The 12,747-nt window shown below is 41.5% G+C and overlaps 1 protein-coding gene across 1 annotated transcript in view; it reads left to right on the forward strand.

The window, feature by feature from the left end:
* Nucleotides 1–461: 461 nt before the first annotated feature.
* Nucleotides 462–12,747, forward strand: part of TCP11L1 (t-complex 11 like 1) — a gene marked incomplete at both ends in the record, with an annotated part of 40,092 nt that continues 27,806 nt past the window's right edge. The window contains 2 exons of the mRNA XM_080692760.1: nt 462–624; nt 9,755–9,887. Of these exons, the coding sequence (XP_080548886.1) occupies nt 462–624; nt 9,755–9,887 (296 nt within the window). The remainder of the gene's footprint in view (nt 625–9,754; nt 9,888–12,747) is intronic.

Below are 12,747 nucleotides of genomic sequence, written 5' to 3' on the forward strand. Positions count from 1 at the left end.
TTTCACATTAGGAGACCACCTCCTCAGCCCAGTGTATTCACTCGGAAGCCTGAGTAGAAGCATTTTGTTCCCAGGGAGTTTTCCTATTGGCTTTCAGGGATGAAGTAGATTAAAATAGAAGCAGGTCGTTTATAGTGTTGGCTTCCATTCATTTAAGGCTCTGTGTTCTCGTGATATGTTACTCAGGAAAGGGACAAAAATATTGCAACTCATTTCTCTGAGGTTCATAAATTTGATACATTATGAGTGTCCTTTTACAAGTATCTGTTTAATCACTGAAGTAGAACATTGTAGCTGGATAAGATCTTAGCAAGCCCATTTATTTTACCCATGAGAAAACTGAAACCCAAAGAGATTAATGATTTGCCCAGAGTTATGCTGCTAGTTACTGACAGCTAGAACACTTTTGGCTCTTTTTTTTGTTTTTTCTTTCCTAGGAAAGTGAATCAACTTAATTGAGAATGTCTGAAAACCTTGACAAGTCCCATATAAACGAAGCAGGAAAATCAAAATCAAATGAGTCTGAGCAAGGCCTGGGAGGTGCCGTGGAATGTTCTGATGAAGCTTTACAGAAAAAAATACAGTCGGACTCCCCGAGCCCCAAAAGAGTGCAAAGACCCCACTGTAAGCAAATTTGACTTGGGTTAGAAGCAACTCTTCTTATTGTTTGCAGATGATATTTCTATTATTTTTTTCACTGTGCATGTGGCCTGCAGTAAAGTTCTAATAATATGATAACATTGCCAATAATTAGCCTTTAAGAATAGCAAGTCTTTCTGCTGGCAGCCTAGTTACTTGTGGGTTTTCAATTGCATGAGAAATTAAAATTTTAGAATAATGTCCAGAATGTTTCTGTCCTTCTCCAGCCTCAGAGACATTCCAATTTCTCTGAAGTGCTCTGAGAAATAGGAGGGTGGAGTGCAAATTATAGCTTTCATTAAAAGTGTTTGAAAAGTCTGAAGCTCATTCCAGCCAGGACTGTGTTTGTGCAGGATTTTAGGGGGGAAAAAATGTGAGCGAGTTCACCACACCCTGAGTTCACTGCCTGCAGGCTGAGTTCCCACGAGGTTGAGGGGATTCAGTCTGTGGAACGAGTGTGGTGAAGTCATGTCAGATCCCTGGCGGGCACAAGGCCCAGAGATGAAAGGTGGCAATTTCTGCATGTATTGCCAGCAGTTGCCCCAACTCATGTCTTTTATGAAGAATACTTAAGCTTTCTGAAGCATTTCCAAAATAAAAGATTTAAGGAGTGTCATAGTCTAAGAATGTCCATGTTGATGTTATCTCTTTAGGTACAGATGATCAGTGATTCTGCATATTTGGAAGCAGTACAAACATTTTAAGGTTTTAAAGTGTCTTTCTTTTCTTTTCTTTTCTTTCTTTCTTTTTTTGTAGCACTGGGGATGGAACCCAGGGGCATTGTACCTCTGAGCTACACCCCCCAGTCCTATTTTTGTAGTCTTTTTATTTATTTTATTTATTTATTTTTTTGCGGGTCTGGGGATGGAACTCAGGGTCATTTGACTTCCGAGCTACGCCTCCTGCCCTATTTTTTTATTCTTTATATTGAAACAGGGTCTCACTGAGTTGTGGAGGACCTCACTAAGTAGCTGAGGCTGTCCACAAACCGCTATCCTCTGGTCTCAGCCTCCTGAATGCTGGGATTACGGGGCGTGTGCTACCACGCCCGGCTGTCTTATTTATTTATTTATTTATTTATTTATTTATTTATTTATTTATTGTACTGAGGATGGAACCCAGGGGCATTCTACCTCCAAGCTACACCCCCAGCCCTATTTTTTATTCTTTTTTTTTTTTTTTTTGGTTGTACTGGGGGTGGAACCCAGAGGCTTTCTACCTCTGGGCTATACTCCCAGACCTTTTGTATATTTTATTTGGAAATAGGGTCTCACTAAGTTGCTGAGAGCCTCACTAAGTAGCTGAGGCTGGCTTCGAACCTGTGCAATCCTCCTGTCTCAGCCTCCCAAGCGCAGGGATTACAAGCATGCGCCACCACGCCCAGCTTCTGTATTCTTTATTTTGAAATTAGGGTCTCACTGAGTTGCAAAGGACCTCACTAAGTAGCTGAGGCTGGCTTTGAACTTGCGCAATTCTCCTGTCTCAGTCTCCCAAATGCTGGGATTACAAGTGTGCACCACCACGCCCAGCTGCTCTCTTTTTATTTTTGAAACAGGGTCTCACTGAGTTGGGAAGGGCCTTACTAAGTAGCTGAGGCTGTCCACGAACCCTGATCCTCCAGTCTCCACCTTCCGAATGCTGAGATTACAAGCATGTATCACCATGCCTGGCCTGTATTTCTTTTAAAATAATCAAAGCTTTTCCCAGCTAATTTGTTAGTCAACATGATATTCTTTTTTTTTTTTTTTATCTACCCAGAGGTAGATTCATATGCTGAATTTTTACATTTTACCTCCAGCCCTATTTTTTAATTTTTATTGGTGGTACTGGGAATGGAATGCAAGGGCATTCTACCTCCAAGCTACTCCCCCAGCCCTATTTTACTCTTTACTTTGAAACAAGATCTCACTAAGTTGCAGAGGGCCTAGCTGAGTTGCTGAGGCTGCTGCGAACCTGGGATCCTCCTGTCTCAGCCTCTCACATACTGGTATCGCAAGTGTGCACCACCTCGCCCAGTTGAGTTTTTACATGTTTTAAGCTCATGACTAGACTTTGAATTATGTTGTCTCCATAGTCAGTCAGCCAAATATTTATTTAGTGCACGCCGTGTATCAGAGATCCAACGATGAGCCAAGCGGACGTGGTCTCTGGCCTCGTGGAGCTGAAGTCTAGGGAGCGGTGAATCAGCCAGCCATTTCCACCAGTGTAGTAGGTGCTGTCGATAACCTTTGCCTTTTCTTTATCATGCTCTGTGGCAGCTGTTTGGGTAACAGTCACCATCCACCCTACACACATGTTCACCCACTCATGTATCTAGAAGCATCTTTTTAGAGTATATAGATTTCCCAGGTCCCAGGACCTTATAAAGATAGTTCACCATTCTAAGTTAGAACCTCATTTTATTTTGGAATCTGTATTCCAGCCTCCCAAAGGGCATGTTTAACTTTAAATGTGGGTTTCCAGTTTCTCTAAGAGAGCCAGAGAACATCATTGTGCAAATAATGTAACAGAATTTCGCAATGGCTTTAGCTTTATATTGCACAATAAGATAAACTCCAGAGTAAGATACATGTAACTTTAACATTGTTCTACTCAGAACCAAGCCCAGGGGAATTCCACCTTTAAGCTATACCCCAACCCTATTTTATTTTTTGTGGTACTGGGCATTGAAAACCCAGAGACATTCTACTCCAAGCTATACCCCTAGCCCTATTTTTTATTTTATTTTTTTTGTGGTAGTAGGGGTAGAACCCAGGGACTTTTACTAACTCCAGGCTACACTCCCAGACCTATTTTATACATTATTTGGAAATGATCTCACTAAGTTGCTGAGAGCCTCACTAAGTAGCTGAGGCTGGCTTTGAACCTGTGCAGTCCTCCTGTCTCAGCCTCCCAAGCGTGCACCACCATGCCCGGCCTATCCTTTTTTTTGTTTGTTTGTTTGTTTTAAATAGGGTCTCACTAAGTTGTAGAGGGCCTCACTCAGTAGCTGAGGCTGGCCACGAACCTGCAATTCTCCTTTCTCAGCCTCACAAATAATGGCATTACAAGTGTGCACCACCACACCCAGCTTGTTTTTTATTTTGAAACAGGATCTCCCTAAGTTGTGGAAGGCCTTGCTAAGTTGCCGAGGCTGGCTGTGAACCTGCGATCCTACTGTCTCAGTGCTAGAGTTACAAGTGTGTGCCACTGTGCCCAGCGTGATTTTAACATTTTTTTATGGTTTTTGTTTTTTTTTTTTTTTTTTTTTTTTTGGTGGTACTGGGGTTCCTGGAAACCCTTCTACCTCCGGGTTATACTCCCAGACCTATTTTTATATTTTTTATTTGGAAACAGGGTCTCCTAAGCCAGCGCCACTGGCTTCGAAACTGCATGATCCTCCTGTCTCTGCCTCCCAAGCGCAGGGATTACAAGCCACGCCTGGCTTTATGGTTCTTTTTATAACTCATGTTCTTTTAACAAGTTGCGGTAAAGTTCTGTTGTCCACCACATTGTATCTTTATAAGTTCTCATTAATGAAATTAGTATATTTGAGAACTCTTTAAGAAGACAAAACCAAATTAAACTCCAAATCTCACAGCCCTATAATTTATATGCAGTGAGCAGCTCTTGTATCTGTAGATTAGTAACATATCCTGATCATATTGTAGAAATGACAGTTTTCTCTTTCTTGATCAGAAATCTTTAGTTAATTAGTCTGATTTTAAGTAGCCCACAATTGGACAGGTGAAAACGGTTTTCTTTCTAGTTGTCCAATGTTCTGAGCTCTTTTTTTGTATAGAAAATTTATTTGTAAGCTAAGGAAAGAAAACAAAAATATCTCTCTCACACAGGGGCAGGGTACCCAAAGAGTAACCACTGAAGTTCTTGGGAGGTGAGGTTTTATGCCTTTTTTTTTTTTTGGACTGAGGATTAAACCCAAGGGCATTCTACTCCCAAGTTATACCTCCAGCCCTGTTTTATATTTTTATTTAGAAACAGGGTCTCATTAAGTTGTGGAGGGCCTTATTAAGTAGCTGAGGCTGGCCTCAAACCTATGATCCTCCTGTCTCAGCCTCCCAAGTACTGGGATTACAGATGTGCATCACCACACCCTGTTTTTTATGTCTTCTTGTGGTTCTCCCATCTGTTTTTCTTTTTCTTTTCTTTTTTCTTTTTTTTTTTGCGGATCTGATGGAACTTAGGGGCATTCTACCTTCCAAGCTACACCCCCTGCCCTATTTTTTATTCTTTATTTTGAAACAGGGTCTCACTGAGTTGCAAAGGGCCTCACTAAGTACCTGAGGCTGTCCGTGAACCATGATCCTTCTGAATGCAGGGATTACAGGTGTGCGCCACCATGCCCGGCTCCCATCTGTTCTTTTGTGATTGGTCAGAATTTGGTGTAGCTGGGTGTGGTGGCCCACGCTTATAATCCCAGCATTTGGGAGGCTGAGACAGGAGGATCGCAATTCTTGGACAGCCTCAGCTACTTAGTGGGGCCCTTTACAACTCAGACCCTGTTTCAAAATAAAGTACCACACAAACACACACAAAATAAAGTACCACACACACACACACACACACACACACACACACACACACACACACAGAAGAAAAACAACAACCAAGCATTTGGTCCTGAGGGCCCATGCTCTCAGCTCTTGGTACAAGCTCTTTTGTCCGTAGTGTGCCCTGAATACGGAGAACACACTTTTCTAGAATTTGGAGTTTTCTCATTTTTATAGAACATCCTTTAGTCTCACTGTCTTCCTTTGCCTTCTGAGAAATTATGATTAGTCAGTATACTAACAACGTTCCTAGTTCCTTAAATGCCTGAAGTTGTTGAAAAATAGCAACTCCCCATAAATTTAAAATAAGACTTTGATTACTTTTGCACAAACAAGGGTAAAAAGGATTTGGGCCAGACCCAGCGGTACTCACCTATAAATCAGTACTTGGGAGAATGAGGCCAACTGGTAGTAACTTAGTGAGGACCTGTCTCAACATAAAAAATAAAAAGGGCTGAGAATGTAGCTGACTGGCAAATACCTCTGTGTTCAATCCCCGATACCACACACACACACACACACAAACACAAACACAAAACACACAAAAAAAGAACTTGGAGCTTAATAATTCAAATGCTTGAGATTGACTTGTCTACAGTGAAAGGTATTTTTGCGGTACTGTGGATGGAACCCAGGGGCACTCTACCTCCAAGCTACACCCCCAGCCCTATTTTTTATTCTTAATTTTGAAACAAGGTCTCACTAAGTTGTAGAAGGCCTCACTAAGTAGCTGAGGCTGGCCTTGAACCTGCAATCCTCCTGTCTCAGCCTCCCAAGTACTGGGATTACAAACATGCGCCACCAGGCCCGACTATGTGAAAGTTCCATTTTCTGATAATTAGTAACAGAAGATAGAACTTGAAGGGATTTTTTTGGTACTAGGGATTGAACTCAGGAACATTCTACCCCTAAGATACATGCCCAGTCCTTTTTATTTTTATTAATTTTATTTTATTTTTCTTGTGGTACTGCGGATGGAACCCAGGGGCATTCTACTTCCAAGCTACACACCCAGCCCAATTTTTTATTCTTGATTTTGAAACAGGGTCTCACTAAGTTGCTGAGAGCCTCACTAAGCTGCTGAGACTGTCTGCAAACCTGTGATACTCCTGTCTCAGCCTCCCAAGTACTGGGATTACAAGAGTGCGCCACCACTCCCAGCTTGTGTTTTGTTTTGAAACAGGTTGGCTGGCTAACAAGCTATCATCCTTCTGTCTCGGCTTCCCAAGTACTGGGATTACAAGTATGCGCTACCACACCTGGCTTGAAGGAATAGTTGTGTGTGTGTGTGTGTGTGTGTGTGTGTGTGTGTGTGTGTGTGTTAGTATAAATCTTAAATATGAAATCTGCTGGGTGTGGTAGTGCAGGTTTGTAATCCCTGTACTTGAAGGCTGAGACAGGAGGATCATAGATTCAAGGACAGCCTCAGCAAGCAGTAAGACTCTTACCTACCTAGGGAGACTCTGTTTCCAAATAAGAAATAAAATTGGGCTGGGCATGTAGCCCGAAGATAGAATGCCTCTGGATTCAACCCCTACTACCACACATACACAACAAAATGTAATCTGAAATAAAATGTGTTTATTTGTATATGTACTTATATATTCAATAGATATGTATATATTAAATCCCTACTTGAATACCTTAGATTTTAAGAATCAACTTTATTAAGGTATCATATATAATGAAATTCACCAATTTTAATTTCATAATTTGGTGACTTGTATGATTACCATTACAACCATGAGCTTCTAGAACATTCCCACCACTTCCCACAATTCTCTTGTGCCTCTGGTGGCAGACCTCTTCTTTCTCTTCCCAGCTTTTATAGGCATTGATTTGCTTTCTGTCACTGTCTTCTTGTCCTTTGTATAATTTCATATAAATGGAATCATAGGAATATAGTCTTTTATTTATTTATTTTTTTGGTGGTACTGGGGTTCCTGGAAGCCCTTCTACCTCCGGGATACACTCCCACGGGCTATACTCCCAGACCTATTTTTTTTTAACTTTTTTTTATGTGGAAACAGGGTCTCTTAAGCCAGCACGGCTGGCTCCGAACCAGTGCGATCCTCCTGTCTCAGCCTCCCAAGCGCAGGGATTGCAAGCGTGCGCCACCACGCCTGGCTAGGAATATAGTCTTTTATATCTGACTTTCTTCACTTGAGATAATGCTTTGTTTTTACATATATCAGCAGTTTCTTTTTTATTACTGGATAGTATTATTCCATTGAATGGTTAGACACTATTATTCATTGTGCAAATGATAGACATTGTAAGTAGTTCTAGGTTTTAGTTATTAATGAATAAAGCTCCTATTAATATTTGAATATAAGTCTGCATGCTATTAATTTTCCATTTTCTTTGGTAAAGACCTAGGAGTGGAGTTTCTGGGTTATATGGTAAGTGTATGGGTTACTTTATAAGAAACAGCAGACTGATTCTCAAAGTAACTCTGTCATTTCACATACTGCTACCCATGTATGAGAATTCCATTATATAATGGTTGTATATGTTCTGGTTTTATATAAGTCAGTTGAGGTTGAATGAATCCTCCAGTTTTATTCTTTTTAAGATGATTTCGGCTTTTCTAGGTCTTTTACATTTCCATATAAATTTTACAGTCAGTTTGGCAATTTCAACAAACAATCTTGCTGAAGCCGGATGTGGTGGTGCACCTGCAATCCCATACCTGAGAAGCTGAGACTGGAGGATCGGGTGTATCTTGGGGTTTGAATGCCCCTGGTTTCAATCTCTAGTCTCAAGGAAAGCCTGGCAGGGGGGTTTACTGGGATGTTTTTAGTTAATAGATTGATTTGGGCAAAATTGACATCTTATTAATGTTGAGAATTGAGAAGGTATATTCGGGCTTTGATATTGAATATTGTGTTTTACCAGTGTTCATGAATGTGATTTATTTTATTTTATTTTATTTTTTGTGGGGATTGAACCCCAGGACATTCTACCTCTGAGATATACCCCCAGCCTTGTTTTTCATTCCTTATTTTGAAACATGGTCTCAGGAAGTTGTAGATGGCCTCACTAAGTAGCTAGGCTGACTGCAAACCTGCGATCTTCCTGTCTCAGCCTCCTATGTACTGGGATTACAAGAGCATGCCACTATGCCTGACTATCATGAGTGCAATTTAAGTGATTTATTTATTTATTTATTTATTTTTGATGGTACTGGGGTGGAAACCAGGGGCTTTTCTACCTCCGGGCTATACTCCCAGACCTATTTGGAAACAGGGTCTCACTAAGTTGCTGAGAGGCTCACTAAGTAGCTGGGGCTGGCTTCAGACCTGTGCAATCCTCTTGTCTCAGCTTCCCAAGCATGGGAAAGGTGCGCCACCACACGGCTAAGTGATTTATTTTTAAGCTGGGCGTGGTGGCGGATGCTTGTAATCTCAATACGTGGGAAGCTGAAATGGGGGATCACAGATTCACAGCCAACCTCAACAACTTAGGCCCTCTTCAATTTAGTGAGATCATGTTTCAAAATAAAAAATAAAATAGGGCCTGGGATGTAGCTCAAAAGTAGAACACCCCTGGGTTCAATCTCCAGTACCGCACACATACACAAAGATTTATTTTGCATTCTTATTAGTATTCTCTGGAAATGCTGAGAAGAATTTTGTGAAGAGGAATTTTTAGCATTTCCAACTTCCCTTTATGTAAACAAGTAAAGAATTTTTCCAGACAGTTATGAACAGTTCTCAGATTCAGTTCCTTTTTGGGGGGGATGGGGAGGCAAAAGGTAAGAGGAAAATGACTTTTCATTCTCCTAAGAACTTGGTAACTCTTAAACCCAGGGAGATCCAGTGATGTTGCTCATCCGTCTTTAGGCCAGGTCCTTCACCATCACATACAATTAATGCGGTTGTCATCTAGGTCACGCTTTCTCCGTTGGGGTCCTGGGACCATCAGCCTGAGCCACCTTAGAAGTGCAGATCCTCCTGCTCTGTTCAGACCTGCGAGGGGGTCCTGCAGTCTGCTTTCTGCTTTCTGCTTTCTCCCTCTCTCTCTCCCTCTCTCTCTCTCCCTCTCCCTCTCTCCCTCTCCCTCTCCCCCTCTTCCTCTCCCTCTCTCTCCCTTTCTCTCTCTCTCTCTTTCTTTCTTTCTTGCATTGGTATTGGTATTGAAACCAGGAGCATTCTAACTCCAAGCTACATCCTCAGCCCTATTTTATTTTTATTTTGAAACAGAGTCTCCGTAGGTTGATGAGAGTCTTACTACTGGCTGAGATTGTCCTCAAACCTGTGATCCCTTGTCTCAGCCTCCCAAGTACTGGGATTACAAGCATGTGCCACCAAGTCCGAATTCAGCAATCTCTTTTCACCAGCCCGCTCTCTGATTTTATATAAATTAGAGAATCACTGTGACAGATTTTTAGGAGTAAGAATAGAAAAACAAAGAAAACTAAAATCTTATTGCTGTTTGAAAATGCTAGAACATTTTAGTAGAAACTGAAATTATCCCCACGTACAGAACCACTGCTGTCTCTTTCCTGTAACAGAAATTCTAGCCTTGAGAAGCAAATGTCTCACACTGGGTTTTTGTTGCAGCTAGTCCGCCTCGATTTGTGACAGTAGAAGAACTTCTAGAGACAGCAAAAGGAGTCACCAACATGGCTCTAGCCCATGAAATTGTAGTAAATGGAGACTTTGAGATTAAGCCAGCTGAATTACCAGAAGGCAGGTAAGGTGGCGACTGAGTTAACTTGTTGAGTAGAACATTTCCCAGTTCTGGAGATGTTTCCTTCAGTTGATGCCAATGGATCCAAATACATTTTTTCCTTTGTATATCATGCTAAAAATATTTCTATGTTGGCAATTATCAGGTGTTTATAAGTGAATCTCAAGGTTACTGATATTCCAAAATGCAAATAAAGGGTGTAAAATTTTTTTTATGTCAGCTGGACATAGTGACACATGCCTGTAATCCTGGTACTATGGAGACAGAGAGGAGGATATCAGGTTTGAGGCCATTCTCAGTAATTAACAAGACCTTCAGCAACCTAGTGAGACCCTGTTTCAAAATAAAGAATAAAACAGGGCAGGGAGTGTAGCTTGGAGGTAGAATGCCCCTGGGTTCAATCCTAAATTCCATAAAAAAAGATGAAAAATAAAAAATAGGGTTAGGAGTATAGCTTAGAGGTAGAATGCCTCTGGGTTCAATTCCTAGTACCAAAATAAATAAATACATAAAATATATTGTCATAAGAAAGAAGTAATACTGTCCATTATAACTGTAAAAATGTCATTGATTTTAATAAAGATCATGTTTCGGAGGTGTTAAAATGTGAAAAAAGTTTTTTTTTAGAATCCAGGAAATAAGCCAAGTGTGGTGGTACATACTTATAATCCTAGTACTTAGGAGGTTGAGACAGGAAGATCTCAGGTTTAAAGCCAGCCTCAGCTACTTAGGCTGTCAGCAACTTAGCAAGACCCTATCTCAAAATAAAAAAATAAGCTGGGCGTGGTGGTGCACGCTTGTAATCCCAGCATTCGGGAGACTGAGGCTGGAGGATCGCAGTTCGCGGATAGCCTCAGCTACTTAGTGAGGCCTGCAACTCAGTGAGACCCGGTTTCAAAATAAAGAATTAAAAAAAAATAGGGCAGGGGTTGTATCTCGGAGGTTGAATGCCCCTGTGTTCCATCCCCAAACCCGCAAAAAAAAAAGGGGGGTGGGGGACTGGGGGTTTATCTTGGAGGTAGAATGCCTCTGGCTTCAGTCCTCAGCAACACACACACACACCACACACACACACACACACACACACACACACACACACACACACACACACACGAAAAAGTCCAGGAAGTATGAGTGTGGTGCGCTTCTTTCAACAGTCCACTAATGTCAAGACTCAGGACTGCTGTGTCCATTAGTCTCCGCCCATTCCTCATGGTTGCAGGATGATGCTGCAGTCCCCAAACATCCCATCTGCCACCAGCATTCCAGGCAAGAAGGAAAAGATCAGTGGACTAGGGCTCTCCTTTTGTTAGGAAGGACTGCCTTTCTCTGAGTCATGAGGCAGACATTTCCTAATGTTATTAGGTTTGGTCATGTTCGACCCTAGCTGTAAGTGGGCCTGGGGAAGTTTAATCTGGCACAGGGGAATGGAGTTGACATGATGGGCTTATTAGATCCGTTTCATGATTTAGTTTCACTGGCAGAGACAGTTGCTGCCCTACTGTAAAACACCAGGATTCTGTTAGCAAGAATGAGAAATGGATGCTGGGTTGGTAAGCTATAGTGTCTCTAACACAAGCTTCCAAGTATGAATTTTCAGATATTACTTTTATATCTGCAAAGATTGTACCTTTTCACATTAATAATGAAGAATTGGTGTGCTGGAGATGTAGGTAAGTGGTAGAGTGTATGCTTTTTATGCACAAAGACCTGGGTTTGATCCTCAGCACCATAAACAATGAGAAATTATTTGTTTTGATCTCAAGACTTTTTGTTTTGTGTGTGTGTATGTGACACTGGGGATTGAACCCAGGGGCATTCTACCTCCAAGCTACACTCCCAGCCCTATTTTATTTTTTTATTTTGAAATAGGGTCTTCATGGGTGCTTTAAAATCTCACTACTTGCTGAGGCTGTCCTTGAACCTGCAATCTTCCTGCCTTGGTGTCCCAAGTACTGAGATTAACTCAGGACTGTTTTTTTTTTTTTTTCGTTTTTTTCTTTTCTCTTTTTTTTTTCTTTTCTTTTTCTTTTTTTTTAAATGTACGTGGATGAAATCCAGGGCATTCAACCTCCAAGCTACACCCTCAGCCCTATTTTTTATTCTTTATTTTGAAACAAGGTCTCACTGAATTCCAAAGGGCCTCACTAAGTAGCTGAGGCTGTCTGCTAACCACAATCCTCCCATCTCAGCCTCCTAAATGCTGGAATTACAAGCATGTGCCACCACGCCCGGCTCTCAGGACTGGTTTTAATGAGATATTATATATAAGTTGTAACTGTTTGGTACCTAGTAAAGGAATTGTACCGTATATAACAGGGGAATAGGATATTTTTAGAAATGAAAGCCCTTTGTGCCTTTGGACATGCTTAATTATTATTATTATTATTTTTTTAGTACTGGGGATGGAACCCAGGGGCATTCTACCTCTAAGCTACATCTCCGCCCCTATTTTTGATTCTTTATTTTGAAACAGGGTCTTACTGAGTTGCAAAGGGCCTCACTAAGTAGCTGAGGCTGTCCAAGAACTGTGATCCTCCTGTCTTAGCCTCCAAAATGCTGGGATTACAAGTATGTGCCACCACACCTAGCTAGACATGCTTCCCCCACCCCCCTCGGGTCTAGGGATGGACCCCAGGGGCATTTGACCTCTGAACTACAGTCCCTGCCCTATTTTTTATTCTTTATTTTGAAATCGGGTCTCACCGAGTTGCAGAAGGCCTCACTAAATAGCTGAGGCTGTCTGTGAACTGCGATTCCCCAGTCTCAGCCTCCTGAATGCTGGGATCACCATGCCTGGCTTACATGCTTAATTATTAAACTACTTAATTATACTTATCTTGGGAAGCTTGCTGTTATCAGG

The sequence above is a fragment of the Muscardinus avellanarius genome (genome assembly GCF_963383645.1).
Source record: "Muscardinus avellanarius genome assembly, chromosome: 1".
NCBI lineage: Eukaryota > Metazoa > Chordata > Mammalia > Rodentia > Gliridae > Muscardinus > Muscardinus avellanarius.